The 14512-nt window shown below is 63.7% G+C and overlaps 5 protein-coding genes across 5 annotated transcripts; 2 read left to right on the top strand and 3 right to left on the bottom strand.

The window, feature by feature from the left end:
- Nucleotides 1-195: 195 nt before the first annotated feature.
- On the bottom strand, nucleotides 196-2312 carry JCM10292_000184 (MFS transporter; the record flags this gene model as incomplete). Its single annotated transcript, XM_076647290.1, has 9 exons — nucleotides 196-356; nucleotides 421-556; nucleotides 617-851; nucleotides 922-1036; nucleotides 1101-1282; nucleotides 1347-1649; nucleotides 1713-1856; nucleotides 1944-2015; nucleotides 2080-2312. The coding sequence occupies 9 exons, from the start codon at nucleotides 2310-2312 to the stop codon at nucleotides 196-198; spliced, it is 1581 nt and encodes a 526-aa protein (XP_076507217.1).
- Nucleotides 2313-3050: 738 nt separating this feature from the next.
- Nucleotides 3051-4930, top strand: JCM10292_000183 (uncharacterized protein; the record flags this gene model as incomplete). Its single annotated transcript, XM_076647289.1, has 6 exons — nucleotides 3051-3244; nucleotides 3327-3420; nucleotides 3488-3620; nucleotides 3679-3843; nucleotides 3900-4196; nucleotides 4257-4930. The coding sequence occupies 6 exons, from the start codon at nucleotides 3051-3053 to the stop codon at nucleotides 4928-4930; spliced, it is 1557 nt and encodes a 518-aa protein (XP_076507216.1).
- A 478-nt stretch (nucleotides 4931-5408) lies between these two features.
- Nucleotides 5409-6473, top strand: JCM10292_000182 (uncharacterized protein; the record flags this gene model as incomplete). The annotated part of the gene is made up of 3 exons (XM_076647288.1): nucleotides 5409-5604; nucleotides 5675-6015; nucleotides 6084-6473. 3 exons carry the CDS (start codon nucleotides 5409-5411, stop codon nucleotides 6471-6473), a joined length of 927 nt encoding a protein of 308 aa, XP_076507215.1.
- Nucleotides 6474-7177: 704 nt separating this feature from the next.
- JCM10292_000181 (uncharacterized protein) lies at nucleotides 7178-12563 on the bottom strand (the record flags this gene model as incomplete). The annotated part of the gene is made up of 15 exons (XM_076647287.1): nucleotides 7178-7223; nucleotides 7282-7436; nucleotides 7493-7591; nucleotides 7652-8083; nucleotides 8140-8403; nucleotides 8460-8621; nucleotides 8684-8902; nucleotides 8956-9052; nucleotides 9118-10458; nucleotides 10523-10789; nucleotides 10846-11201; nucleotides 11260-11351; nucleotides 11440-11596; nucleotides 11664-12434; nucleotides 12549-12563. The coding sequence occupies 15 exons, from the start codon at nucleotides 12561-12563 to the stop codon at nucleotides 7178-7180; spliced, it is 4473 nt and encodes a 1490-aa protein (XP_076507214.1).
- Nucleotides 12564-13150: 587 nt separating this feature from the next.
- On the bottom strand, nucleotides 13151-14125 carry MRP20 (mitochondrial 54S ribosomal protein uL23m MRP20; the record flags this gene model as incomplete). Its single annotated transcript, XM_076647286.1, has 1 exon — nucleotides 13151-14125. One exon carries the CDS (start codon nucleotides 14123-14125, stop codon nucleotides 13151-13153), a length of 975 nt encoding a protein of 324 aa, XP_076507213.1.
- Nucleotides 14126-14512: the final 387 nt, after the last annotated feature.

The raw sequence follows: 14512 nt of genomic DNA, 5'->3' as shown, positions 1-14512 counted from the left end.
CGGCTCGCTCAAAGGCTCGGTGAACCCGTACAGCCACAGTCAGAGGGGCGCTTTGTTTGTGCCGCGTGTTCTGCGCTGCGCAAAGCTCTCCGTCAGAAGTAGTTTCCGGAACGAAACCGTCATTGTTTGGTCATTGAAGCCGTACACCAAGAGTGCATTACACGCCCCAAGCACGCCGCAGTCTATTGGGTCTATTCACTCCGAGTTGGCAAACTTGCTACCTCGCCTATACTTGTGCCCGACTTTGAAGAAGAGGAACGGGAAGGGGACCATGGCAAGGCAGAGGAAGGCCGTCAACATCAGGGCGTACTGCGTGCCGAGCGTGTTGAACATCTGCGTCGTGAAGAGCGGGAAAGCTGTTGTCGACGCTGCAGTCAGTACAAATACCGTGCGCGCTTGAGCAGGGACAGCCAGGCGTACCCGCCGCAAAAGAGGACCGCATGGCCGAGTTTGCCGCCATGGCGCTCGCAGCAACGGGCCGGAAAGCATCGACGAGGTAGAGGAAGACAGCTTGAAAGCTCCACAGCATGCCGATGCCGAAGGGAACGGTCGCAATCTGCGGTCATGCGCGCAAGGTCAGTCGGACAAATCCGTTTGGGCGGACGGAATGACGCACCAGCGAGACGATCCAATGCACGTGGTGGTACGTCGTGAATGCGAACCAGAAGAGCGAAAGCGGGCACAGGATGACGCCGTACAGCCCCTTGCGAAGGTGCTCTTCAGGCGGCGGCCGGCGACCGAGCTGCTCCGTCTTGCGACGGTAGTAGCGCGCCCAGATGGGATGGCATAGCCCGCCGATGATGACGCCCAGTCCGAGGGGAATGTAGGTGAGACCGACAATTTGCGTCGAGCTGAGGTGCCCGGACAATGTAGGGTCAATGGCGCGATCCGCGGGACAGCGGAACAGAGACTGGGACGCACAAGCCGTACTGGCGATATACGATGCCGTACGCGGAGAAGAACATGTACAGGATGCCGAGGAGAATGGCGGTCCAGGTGCACAGGACCAGCGCCATCGGTTCGAGCGCGAGGATTTCTGCGTATCGCCGCGAGAGTCAGCTCTGACGTCCGGGACTTGAAATTGCATATGACAAACGCACGAAACGGCCTGTAGCAGCTGGTGAGGAGCACGCGCGGAATGCTGCGGTCGTCGATCTCGATAGGAGCGCGCACATCCGTTCTGCCTGCCTTGCGCAGCTTCTTCGCCCGTGCCTTCAGAACGGCTGGGAGATACGTCTCTGGCACGAACACTAGGAGCGCGACGTATTCGGCGCCAGCCCATCTGTGCGAGCGAATCTGTGTGAGCCAGCCAGCTCGAGACACCGGTATGCGGCGCGAGGACGTACGCGATGAGGATATACCAAGTGTATCGCCAATCGAGATGCTCGTTGATGAAGCCAGAGATGATGGGGCCTGCGACTGGACCCAAGAATGGACCGGCTGTGTAGAAGCCCATCGGCGCGCCTACTTCGTGCGGCCTGAAGAGGTCGGCGACCGTGCCGCCTGCGACCGACAGAAAAGCCGATCCGGCAGCGCCCGCCAAGAAGCGACCGACGAGCAGCGCGCCGATGTTGTTGGAAAACGCGACCAGGAAGTTGAAGATGATGTATAGGGCGAAACCGATGAAGTAGACGGGCGAACGGCCGTACCTGCGAGAGAAGCGTTTCAGTTGCGGCGGCTTGAGTGAAAGTTCACCACTGAGAGCGGCGCACCATTCTGACAGCGGACCAACGAGCAACGGGAACAAGCCCATGCCGAGAACAAAGAGGGAAAGGGCGAGCGTCGCGACTTCTTGCGAAACGTGGAACTCGGCTTCGACCCCGGGATAGGTGAACGCGACCATGGATGAGCAGCAGCTGCGCAGGAGAACGGTGAATGAGAAGGGCTGTCAAGAACAGGTTCCCGTTCGTCATACGAGGCGGACCTGTTGTGGCGCCACTCACGTAATGCAGAAGGATGCGGACGTGACGACGCAAACGATAGTCCATCGTTGCCGTGTAGACCTGTTCAACGGACTGTAGTAGGCGGACACGGTCAGCTCGAGGTCGCAGAATTTCGATCCGCCGAATTAGGACTCGCCTCAAGGGATCGTCCTGCCCTCGTAACCGGATGAGGGGCACGCCGTCCTCCACAGCGACTCCGTCCTCGTCTCGTTCCACCTCCTGCGGCTTCTCTTGCAGTGGCGGGCTCGACGCGCTCAAATCGCCGCCTTCCTCCGCACCGGCGCGCTTCTCAACATCCTGCAGAGCCGGTCCCGGCTCGCCCTCCCGCCCGCGCGCCGCGAGCTTGTCGGGCTGCGCTTGCTCGTCCATGCGTGTGGCGTCACTGCGGCTCGTGCCCGAACTGGCGCGAGACGAGCTCATCCCGTGAAGTCGGCCGAGTGAGGATTGCGGAAGATACGAGGGCGGGACGTGAGAGGGCGCGAGTGGGATAGGCGACGCGTCGCGAGGCCGTGTGCCGTGGCAAATCACCGGGTATACTGGTGCCAGTAGCGCAGCGATGGAGCAAGTGAGCGGAAGTGGCCAAAAAGAGTTCCGAAAGCGCGTGCCGACGAGGGTGGAGGTGCCGTCTTTCGGCTGACTGATGACCGGTTTCGGGCGGACGGCCTTCGTGCGAGTCACTGCCAGGCGCAGCTGCAGGCGAACAATCGAATATAGGCTATATTGCCCAGCGATAGCAGTCCGGATACGCGTGGGAAGCGTAAGACGAGACGACTCGAGAACGAGTCCAAGAGCAGCACGAGCGCGGGTGGCACCCGTTTGTCCGAATTTCGATGCAGTAGCGAGCGGCTTGAGGCTTCAGACGAGCCCCACGCAGCGGTACGAGGCAAAATACTGGCCGTGACTTCAGCAAACGAGGTCAAAGCGACGAGGCGATGCAGGGCGTTGTCGCTGGGAGGGACGAAGCGCGCGTGCATGGCCCCGAAGGAGCTCGCTGTTTCGATTCTAGCCTGGCGGACAGCCTCGGGAGGCGAGCGACGAGCAGACGCAGCGTTGACAAGTCGCGTCGGCGCACCTTCCGCGCCTTCGTCGTCGTCACCCGCCGCACACATGGCTTCGAGCGACTCGGAGACGCCCAGTAGCGCTTCCAAGCTCTTCAAGGGCATCGTCTTCTACGTGCACGGCCCGCACGCAGGCCACACGCGCGGCATGATCGCTCGCAAGCTCAAGGGCGCCGGAGGGACCATCGCCGACAGCATTGGCGACGTCAATCTGACGCACATGATCTGCTCGCCCCAGCTCTGGTGCGTGCACTCGTCCCGCGACAGCCCTCGTGGACACGCGGCACGCTGACAACGCTGCCCGCCCTCGCCCCTCGTCGAGCAGGTCGCGCCAGGGGACGGCCAACGCCGACATCACGATCCGCCAGACGCTCAAGGCCAACGATTCGAATCGCACCGAGGATGACGAGGACTACAACGTGCGATTTCGCCCTTCCGCTGACAGTTGGTGTCGTCTCTCGCTCACCCTCTCGCACTTTTCCGCAGCGCGTCTGGCTCCTCGACCTCGACTGGGTCGACGAGTCGCTCGCAAAGGGCAAGAGGCTCAAGGAGCGTGACTTTGACATGGAGCGCCAGGCCGACAACAAGCGTGCCCAGCGCGAGGCCGAGATCCGCAAGGGTGCAACACTTTCCTCCTGCTGCCACCCAAGCCTGCATTGACCCCCTTTCTTCTCCAGAGACCGCCCTCAACAAGGGCAAATCCAAGTTCGGGCGTGGAGAGCGCCGCGCTTACGAGCGCGAGCAGGAGCTCAAGCGCGAGAAAGCGCTCCAGGCGAAATTCGAGCGCGAGGGCGCCCTCGGAGGCACCGCGGACGCTTTCAGCGGCCTTCCGGCTGCGACGGGTACATTCTCGCCCTTCAATGCGAGGACTTTTCCAGCTTATGACATTCTTGCGCAGCCTCGGCCGTTTCCGACCTCAGCTCGCCCACCGCGCCCAAGCACGCTCCGGCCCTCGAATCGAAGCAGGCGCTGCTCAGCTTCGACAAGCTTCTCGAGCAGGGCTCTGGGACCGACACGGGCTCGCCGTCGACCGTGCACGAATCCGAGTCGCGCGACACGCCCGATCCTAATGTCAGCTCGCCCTCGCACGGTGTGGTTAAGGAGGCGATCACAACTTCGCCGGCGCTCAAGGGTTTCTCAAGGCCGACGACGAAGGCTTCTGACGGCGGCGGGCGGCCTGACGAGGAGCAGCACGGTGCGCTGGTCGCCTCCATCCGCTGCTCCCCGGCGGCACTCGCTGACGAGCTTGCGGCAGATCGGGTCATTACCGTCTCGAAGCCCGTCAAGGAGAAGATTCCGTCGACCTCGGCCTCGAGAGGCAAGTCGTCCGTCTCCGCCGCGAAGCGCAGATTCACCCACGATCCGAACGCGTCGATTCAGGGTGCTTCGTCCCGCCCGCCCAAGATGCCTTCGTCGAGCAAGAGCCAGAGCACGTCAACGAAGCAGCTTTCCGGCAAAGCTCAGGTCGACGTCCTCAAGGCGCTCAAGATTCCGCGCATTGGCTCCGCCTCGTCGGCGTCGTCGACGTCGGCCGTGACGGGCAAGGGAAGCATGTACGGCGGCACGAAGCGTCCGCCTCCCAAAGTTCCGACTTTCGTCGCCGGCAAGAAGAAGGACGACGCCAAGGGCGATGCGAAGAAGGACAAGGGCAAGGGCAAAGCGAAGGCGGTGAAGGACCTCGGCGTGCTCGAGCTGGGCAGCGACGATTCGTCAGACGACGACGTCCCGCTCGCGCACAGGTTCAAGAATAAGCTGTCGAGCGGCGGCACCGCCAAGGGCAAGAAGCGCGCCAAGGGCGACAGCGACGACGATTCGCCGCTCACCGAATTCGAGACGCCCGACGAGGACCTCGCACCTCCGCCCGGGAAGCTCAAGCGCAAGATGGTCATCCCGCCTAGCAGCGAGCAAGACGAGCTCGACGAGGACTAGGATGGCAGTCCCGAGGCAGCTGCCCGAATCGTCGCCGGTCGAGGGAGGGGAGGGAGGTGCCGCTTGGGTTGTCGCTTTCTCGTGCCCCGTTTGCCGAGTCGTTGTAGCCTACCTTGTGCTCTTCCGAACGCTGTCGCACACAGACCCGGAGAGTGGCGCGATGTGCGCGCCGTCGCTCATCGCAGCGGACGGCCTTCTCAACCTGGTGCACCGTGCTGCGGCCATGGCGGATGCTCGATGCCTCGAGTGAGTGTCTTTACAAAGGGTATAGCTTGAAGACAGCCCTGCACATGCTGTCACAGGCCCTGAGAGGGAGATTACACTCTCTCGAGGACAGGGGGCGATTGTGCGGCGCAACGTTCCACGTCGAACCTTCTCCGTGGCACTCTCGCTCCGTCTCCGCCGAGCGAGCAGAGCGCGGCCTGAGCCCGACCAGGGCACGCACAGTCTCTGTCCCCCCGTACACGCTCAACTCCAGATGGACGCGCTCTCTCCCTCGCGCTCGTCGTCGAGGAAGCGCTCGTCGCCGTCTCCTCTGTCCGCTGCCGAGCACGTGGTGGACGTGGACGGGCTCGCTGGGGACGACCAGCCGCCCGCCAAGAAGAAGCGCGCCCCTCGCAGCACGGCCGCAGAGAAGCACCAGCGCAAGGTGGCGCGGATGGAGCGGAATCGCGGTCCGTTGCGCTCTCTTCTCGCTCTGAGGCGTGCACTGCGAGCCAGGACTGACGGGGACGGTGCACACAGTCGCCGCACAGGTCTCGCGCGACCGCAGGAAGCTGCAGACCGAGTTCCTCGAGGCCCGCGTCGCCGAACTCGAGGCGCAGCTCGTCGGAGGACCCGCGACCGCGTCGTCGACGAGCCCGAGCACGCTCCCGCGGACGCCCGCGAGCTTTTCCGCGCTCCCTGCGCTCCCCGCGCTTCCCGACCCGCGCACGGCGCAGCTCGAGGAGGAGAACGAGGCGCTCAAGACGCAGCTCGCGCTCGAGAAGCTGCAGTCGCAGTCGCTCCAGATCCGACTGTCGGCGCTCGAGAGCAAGTTCAACCGCCTCGAGCAGCTCCTCGTGCAGGCGCAGTCGACGCCAGCGGTGCGGCAGCTAGAGCAGGAACAGGCGCGCGAGACGGCGACGACGGCGATGATGGAAGTGGCGAACAGAACGACGGAGACGGACAGCTCTCGCCTCGTAGCACGCGAGGTCGACCTTTCCCTGCAGCGGAAGCTGTCCCACCCGTCCTTCGTTCCCCTTCCTCCCTCGTCGACGACGTCGACTCGCTCCTCGGCCTCCAACTCGACCTCGGTCCTGCCGCCGCGCCTGTCGCTGCACCAGATCCTCTCTTCTATCCGGATCTCAGCGCTCCCATTCTCGGCGATGACGTCGTCGCGCAGGCCTGGGCCGACTGGGCAACCCAGGTCGACCTCGCGCCTGCTCCGCCTTCGTTCGCCGCGCACGATCTCGCTCCGCCTGTCGACGGCGAGTTCGACCTCTTCGAGTACCTGCGACAAGATGCGGCTGCTGCGGGCCCGACGGCTGCAGCGGTCTGCTAGGCAGTGATCTCCCTCTTCGGCCATTTCTACGACCTCGCCCATCATCATCATCGAGTTGTGCGTCTATTCTTCCTAGCTCTCCTATTTGCTGAGCGCTGACGTTCTCCGCTCCAGCAGGTCCACCTCCCTGTCCCTCTCTTCACTGCTTGTCCCCGCTCCCCTTCGACAGCATCCACACCTGGTTTCCCCAATCCTCCTTCTTTCCGCCTCGACTCTCCCGCTTTGCCCTCCGCACATGCCCCTCTGCTCAGCTTCTCCTCCTTGATTGCGAGTGAGACGACAGAGACGGCGGTGATGGCTGGTGATCCGGTCTGACGAGCTTGGCGACGAGATCGGAGCATGAGGGCGCGCGATGCGTGTGGTGCTTGACGAGGTCGGCGGTTCGAAGTGGTGATGGCAGTGTGCTGAGGACTGGTGTGGCGGACCGAGCGATGGCGACGGCCCCGGTTTAATTCTTTCTCTCCGGTTGTACCGCGCTTCCCTCCCATCCCGTCCCTGTAGCACTTCTCCCGTCTCTGTCGGAACGCAGACGTTCATCAATTCGATACGAGCAGACGACGGGTCCAGCTGCGACAACCATTGTTAGACGGTGAGCGAGAGGTGATTGTGAACGAGTGGGAGAATCTTCAGCACAAAGGGAGGAAGAGGACGAAAGGAGCGACGGAGTGAAATGCGAAACAACGAGGGTTGTACAACAAGCAGTCTCAGACGGGGATGCGGCGCGCAGAGCGCATGCCGCTGTAGATCATTCTGCGTGACGTGGCACGGTCAGCGGCCGGGCGAGCTCGGAAGCAGGCGCAGGACGTACTCGTACAGGTAGCTGGCCAAGCCCTCAGGGGCAAAGCCGCCGTCGTGGGCAGTCCCGACGGCGAGTCCTTCCCAGCTGAGGTCGCTGGGGAACAGACCGCCGTCGAGGCCAACAACGGTGTAATGGTGCGTGACGGGGAGGAACCGGCTACCGCTCTGCACGATTGGGCAAGGTGAGCCTCGGGTCCAACCTGAGGAGAGAGGAGACGTACAACGACACCAACGAGGTAGACTGCTGCCGTGAAGCAGAAGAGGCTGAAGCCGGGATTGACGAAGAGCGCAACGTATGGTCGCGCTGGCTCGGGGAAGGCCTGGCGCGCGAAGGGTGTGAGGCACGATCATTATAGAACCGGAGACAGGTTGAGGCGTACGTTCACGAAGTAGCTCGGAGCCTGCGCGACCGCGCCTGGCATGAGGCGAGTGCGCCAGCGCCCCGTCCTCCGCGACGAGGCATTGACGGCAGGCTTCCCGCAATCGCCAAGGAGTCGGGCCATGGCTGCTTTCCCGCCCGACTTCTGCGATTCGACGGCCTGCTTGACGACGTCGAGGCTGACACCGAGACCCTTAGCCAAGTCCTCCTGCATTTGGCGCTCGGTGCGTACAGGCGGCTTGACCTCGATGACTTGCGGCTTGACGTCGGCCGCCTTCAGGAGGACGTCGTTCAAGGCCGAGACATCGGTCTGGACGTCGACTTCGCGCACTGGAACGGAATCCGTCTGGATGTCGGCGTCCGATACGCTGACGGACGTCTCAACATGCGTAATGATCGGTGCGGAAGCCGGACTCTTCTTGCCGCGCTTCTTCTGCCCGTCCAGAAGTGAGCGCGTTGTCAACGTTGGAGGCGTCAGACACAACGTACGATGCGGCGGTGTGTAGTGACGATGATGTCGTCGACTCCATCCTCGCCCTCCGTCTCCTCGCCTTCGCTCGAGTCGCTCTGCTCAGCGGCGACCTGGCTCGCAATTTCGCGTCCGAGACTGCGGCTGAGCGAGTCGGCGAGCGACTTGGCGGGCGAGGCAATGCCGGCAGCAGGACCAGCATCGACGAAGCCAGACTTGCGGCCAACGGAGCGCATTTCCTCGATCTCAAAGCGGAGCTTGTCAATCGTCTCCTTCAGCAGCAGCTGTGCGCAATGACTGATGAGCTAGGCGCTCGACAGAAGACAGTGTCGCGACGCACGTTCTCCTGCTTCTGGTCGTCAAGCGAATCTTGCGCACGGCGCGCCTCCGAGAGGTCCTGCTCGAGCTTGCTGATTGCTTGCTGAAGCAAGTCGCGGTCCCGCTCGAACTGCTGCACCTGCAGCGAGTGTGTCTGGATTGCCTCTTCGGCCGCACGATGCTCCTGCAAGGCACGGCGAAGAGCGTCAGACAGAGAGATTGCAGAAAGGCGCGACGGACGCTTACCCTGCGGGTCTCGGCTACGAGAGCACGGAGGCGCTCCGCCTCGTCGCATGTCGAGGTGTAGCTGCGCTTCATGTTGTCGTAGGCCTCACGGCTGCGCTCGAGACTCTTGGTGAGCTTGGCAATGTCGCCTTCGAGCGAGCTGATCTGCTGCAGATGCTCCTTCTCGACGTTGCGCAGCTCCTTCTCTTCGCGGCGCTTGACTTGCAGCTCAGAGCGAGCCTATGCACGAGGAGTCAGTCGTGCCAAAAGACGGTTCGAAGACACCGACTCACCTCTTCGAGGCGACCTTCGAGGTCCGAGACCTCCTCCTCGTACGTGCTCGCGGTTGCCTGGAATCGCGTCTCGGTCTCTTTGAGCTTGCGCGACAAGCTGCGGAGACGCGTTCGTCAGTCTGTCACTCGCCCCGAGCGAATGACGAGTGATGTGCGACGTACTCTTGAGCGTGTCGCAAAAGCTTCTGGAACTGCTCCGCGTTCCCGCTCAAATCCCGCGAATGGCTCGCGGGACTGCCCGTCGCGATTATGGCGTCCAGCCCGCCCTCGCCAAACAGGCTCGACGGGCGGCTACCGCGCCCGCTCGACTGGCTCGAAGGGTCACGCCGCATTGCCGTCGAGGTGAAGAAGCGCTCGGGTGAATCGGGCGTTGCCCCGGCAGTGCCGAAGAGAACCGTTCCGGCAGGGCGATCGGGAGACGCCGGAGGCGGTGTCGAAGATGCGTTCGGAAAGAAGGACGATGACGGACGGGACTCGTCTTGGATTGGTGAAAGAGGCGTCGAGAAGAAAGACGTCGTGTCGATGCTGGTCGGCGGGGAGCCGAACGTGAGCTCACCTGGTGTGCTCAACGACCGGGACAGGCTGCGTCCCGAGTCCGTTGAGCTCGTGAGCGAGATGTCGGTATTGGAGGAAGTGGAGCGAGACAGGCTTGCGCAGCGCGAGTCGCCCGATGGCGTCGGGCTGCGCATGCCTGTCGACGTCGGGCTCATCGGCTCTTCGCTGCCGGCATGTCGTGCGGCCTCCTCGCTTTGTCGTCGCTTGACGCGCCCCGGAGCGACCGGCCGCGAGTGACGAAGCGACGAGTTAAGCTTGGTACTGTCGGCTGAGCCACCTTGCGAAGACGGTGGACGATGATCGGACGGGCGTTTGCGAGAGAGCGACGAGGAGGGCCGACTACCTGGACCGTCTATGCTGCGGACACTCATCGACGATGTCGACCGCTGCATCGAGCCGCCGTCCTGCGGCAGTGTTGGCGTTGCGGGCTCGAGACCGGCGAGACTGCGGTTGAGCGGTGTCGCCATGTCGTACGAGCCCTCGCCTGCATCGTCCATCTCAAAGTCGAGCTCGGCATGGGCGCCCTCGTGGCTCAGTACGGGCGGCGAGCGCGGCGAGGGCGGATCCGAAAGCTCGCCTTCGGCTTCGAGCTCAGCGGCCTCGTGCCGGCTACCGCTCTTCGAGCTTGTGGCAGAACCGGCCTCGCTGCCAACGTCGCTCAGCGGCGCAAGTGGCGCAGAATCCTCCTCCGGCATTGACGCGAGGCTGCTTGAGCTCGACGTGCGCGAGCGCAGCGGGCTCGCGAGCGCCTCGAGTCGTTGCTCGTCCTGCTGCGAAGGCTGCGGTTCGGGAAGGGTGGCCGACGTGACGAGTCCATCGACGATGTCCGCTATCACGCCGGCTGGTGCAGCGGAGCGAACGCGATCGATGAGGGATTTGCGGTACTTTTGCCGGAAGGCATGCTGAACCGCGAGGAAGCGAGGGCGGTCCCAGTGGAGGCGGATAAGGCTACGCGGTGGAAACGTTCAGTCACCAAGAATATGTGGAGCTTGAGCAGATGGAATAGGCTCACCGCCATAACAGCTCCTCCCTTTTCCCGCCCTTTTCAGGTCCAACGGCCTTCTCAAGCGCCTTTGCGTCCCTCCACACTCCCGTCGGCTGTCCCTCTGCGACGTTCTTGGCGTTCTCGACGGCGTGAAGAAACACACGCTGCAGCGTGCCCGCTGGGATACACTGCTTAATCACTTTGGTGAGGGACGAGTGGCCGCCGGTCGACTTGCGGTACTCGACGACGAGAGCGTGCAGATGCGCCGGTGAGCGTGCGAGCAAAATTTTGGCACTGCGACCAACAGAGTGAGCGGCTGAGACGGTGAACGGGCCTGTAGCAGAACGTACGCGATCTCCGTGTTTCCGCCGCGCCGCAAGGCGACCTTCAGCTGGTCGAGATCTTCCTTGAGCAGCTTCTCGCGCCTCGCCGTCCCTGATGCGCCAGCCGTGTCCTCATCACGTGGCACGTCCTCTTCCTCGTCGCCGTCGCAGTCATCCCAGCGCGCCTGAAGCGCGACCTCCCAGGCCTTGCGCAAACGAAGGTTGCTCGAGTAGGCGGAAAGCACAGCGACATCAAGCGAGCGAGTCGCTGTCGTGCCCGTGGTCGACGAGAGTGCGCGAGACGAGGAGCGGTGCGAATAGGCAGCGCGGAGAAGCGCAAGGGCGGAAGGCGGGCGCGCGATGAGAAGGTCGATAAGGAGAGTCTGCAAAGGTGTGTATCAGCACTTTTCTCTACGAGACCAGTGTCGCATGGCTACGCACGTCATTGATCGTTGTGCCCTCAAGAGCTTTCTGCAGAAGCCAGACGTCCCACGCGAGCGGGCCCATGAGCAGACCGCGCAGGGCGAAGTCGACTGCGGTTCAAGCTCAGGTCAGTCTCATACACGCAGCTATCGAGCACGGCCTGAGTGCGCCCATGGGCTGAGCGAAGTCATCACGCACCAGTCCCTTTGAAGGCTTTCTCTACTGTCACGATGTCGAGCAGGGTCCTGCCTTGCCCGAGACCTTGCGCAGAGCCCGACGCGTACGCGTGATCGAGTGCCTTGGCTTGCGGGTATGTTAGTGGCGTGAGCAGGGCGAGGAGTTCTCGCTCGCGATTCTGCGAGAGGAGTGGGTCAGATGGCTTGCGAGCCGCCGTACTGAAAACGAACGAGAAGTGATCTTACAGGTATCTTAGTGGCCATGACGGCTCTGACCTTCCTCGCCAGCTCCTCTGCACTCCACCCCTCACCCGTCGGCCCGTCGAGCCCGACGCCGAGATACGTCCCGCCCTGCTGCACGACCAGCGCCGACAGGTCCTCGAACGTCTTGCGCTTGCGCAGCGACTTGTGTGCAGCGCTTTGAGACGGCGACGAGGATGGCGACGAGCGTGAGAGAGTCGACATGAGCGAGCGGCGGCGGGCGGCGGGCGAGCCCTGCAGCGCAGAGACGGGTGCAGGGATGAGTGACGGCGCAGTCGAGAAAGCCGAGAGCGAGGACGAGGATGATGTCGTGCGGCGGTGTCGCGGGACGGGCGAGCCGTCTGCGCTGGGGTAGATGGGCGCATCCGCGCGAAGCATCTGCGTCTCTCGCTGCGCCTGCGCCGCCTGCGGCGTGCCCACAGGGGTTGTCGAGCTTGCGTGCGAAGTCACGCCGAGGTTGACGAGGAGCTCGAGGACCTGCTCGACGCCGACGGGCTGGTCCTCCATTCCCTCAGGAAGCGCATTGACCATGCCCTGCAGCTGCTGCCGCTCCTCAGCCGTGATGAGCTGGATGCCGCGCTTCCGCTCAAAGGCGAGGAGGAGCTCAGGGAGCAGTCGGAGAGGCGCGGTGCGTGCTGCACCTGGTGAGGCTGCGCCATGTGAAAGGGAGAGGAGCGGCGAGGTCGGGCGTGAAGTCGATACGAGGTCGAAGAGGTCGCTGATCTGCTCGAGCAGCTCGGCTTGCGAGCGTCGGTGCTGTCGATGCAAGTGGGTCAATTCGCCGTCTTGCCTCGATGAGCAAGCGGTGCGAGCGGGAGTGTGAAGGTGGAGGGAGCTAAGGTACCGGCGTAGTGGCTGCCGCTCGCGCACTCTGTGTGAGATCATCAAGGACTGCTCGTCAGCGTCCTGCAGCCCGTCTTACAGCTGCTGCGAGGTGCGCGAGGATGCCTCAACTTACCGACGAACGCGGAGTCGACGCCTTCGACGACGGCCCCAAGGATCACCAGGTTAGCCTGAGGTCCGTAGTGCAACTATGCAGGAGCATGCCCACCATTCAGACGCGCCGAAAAGCCGCCAGGCGCCGGGAACTACTCGAGGTTGAGCCACGGCCTGATGAGGCGGTGAATGGGGGCGATGATGCTTGCTAGAGGCGGACAGACAGTGTAGCAGCGATTAACGTAACCGCACGAGAAGGCGGAGTAGCGTGCACGCTCGTTCAGCGCAACGTGGAAAGCTGGGTGAGGCGACGAGGACAAAGAGGCGGTGCTCTCTCCTCTCAACTGGCACGCAACTCTCGACTCACGGAACCTGTGCTAGCCGGGGTATAGTTACGAGTACAGATTGCAACGTGCGAGAGAGGGACGAGACACGATTGCGAAGTCTACAACCAGCCAACCTGCAGGACGACCCAACCGTCAGTCCAGCTCGAAGGATGCGAGAGCCAGAGCGGGTCGCACCTGCTGTACGTCCGCCTACCAACCAGCCTCGCGCAGGCGCTGCATCTCCTGCTCGACCAACTCGCGCTCCTCGACGACGCGCTCCTCGCGGCTGCGGAGCACGTTGCGCTTCTTGCGCAGACCAGCGGGGCGGCGGAGCGCGACCTGCTCGCCGGGCTCGCGCGCGTCGACGTCGTTGCCGCCGGCCTTGGACACGGCGCGGAGGCGCTCGCGCTCGGCCTTGGACTTGTGCGCGCCGCGGTACCGCGAGCTCGAGACGCCGTACTTGTGGCCGTCGCCAATCTTGAGCATCTTGCGGTCGCGCATCTCCTCCATGCGGTCGCGCTCAAAGTGCTCATTGAGCCACCCGCGCGTGCGCTCCTCGGGGTACCAGAACGGCTCGGTCATGGTCACGAGCACCTTCTTGTACGACTTGGTCCCGCCCGACCGCCCATACCCGCCGCCGATCGGGTTGCGCTTGAGCGCCGAGAGGTAGTTGATCGTCCGGATGCTCGTCACATGCAGGCCGTAGATGTTCTTGAGGTAGTTGGTGATGTCGGGCTTGGTGAGCTGGAGCGACGTGCGGAAGGTGGCCGTGTAGGGATCGTCGCGGTGCTCGCCCGTGTTGCGCACGAGGCGCATAAAGACGCTCGGGAGGAAGATGCGCAGCTCGCCCGCGGTCGCATGCTCGTACTCGCCGAGAGCGCCGTCCGCCTTGAGCTCGGTAGGGGACGTCGCCTTGCGCACGCGGCGCGGTGTGCGACCCTGCGTGCGAGACGAGTGCTTCGAGTACCGGGATGCGGGCTTGGCTGCGGCGCCGTCTGCGGACGTCGAGGGCGACGACGGGACGACGACGAAGCGGTTCCCGGGGAGCGGGGCGGCCGTGTCGAGCGGAGTGGGCGTCGCGTGGGTCGCGAGGCAGCGCGCTGCTGGCCGTGCCCGTGCTGAGTGCGCTGCGGCTGCCCCTGCCTGGGCGAGCGCGCGCTGTGCGGTGCGGCGGATGGCCTGCATCGGATGAGGCGGAGGAAAAGGCGACAGCACGTGCAGGTGGTGCAGGCGCGGGCAGGGCGAGGTGGCTCGGTGCTCGCCGTGCGGCTCGTGCGTGTGCGCGGCTGCGTCTGCTGCTCGTGCGGCGAGTGCGCGGCCGTGTCGAGGTCGAAGTTGTCCGGCGCTTTCCTCTTGCTCCTCGACACCCGATCTCAGCACTCGTCGAGTGCTGAGAATGAGTCGTGTGCGCTCTGCTGGATTTCTACCTTGCTTCCTGAGCGTTCCGGCCCTTGGCGCTGCCCCGGCCGCCCGCGCTCTCGCTCTTGAGCCTTCCCTGCTGCGTCTCGTTTCGCCGCGGGACTCCAGCCGGACAGACTGCAATGCTTGGTGTTACGAGCCTCTTTTTCCAGT

Source organism: Rhodotorula paludigena (genome assembly GCF_050403205.1).
Source record: "Rhodotorula paludigena JCM10292 DNA, Rt_paludigena_JCM10292v1_ctg8, whole genome shotgun sequence".
Classification (NCBI taxonomy): Eukaryota; Fungi; Basidiomycota; class Microbotryomycetes; order Sporidiobolales; family Sporidiobolaceae; genus Rhodotorula; species Rhodotorula paludigena.
The sequence above is the reverse complement of the archived record's forward strand: the minus strand, read 5'-3'. Positions and strand labels throughout refer to the sequence as shown.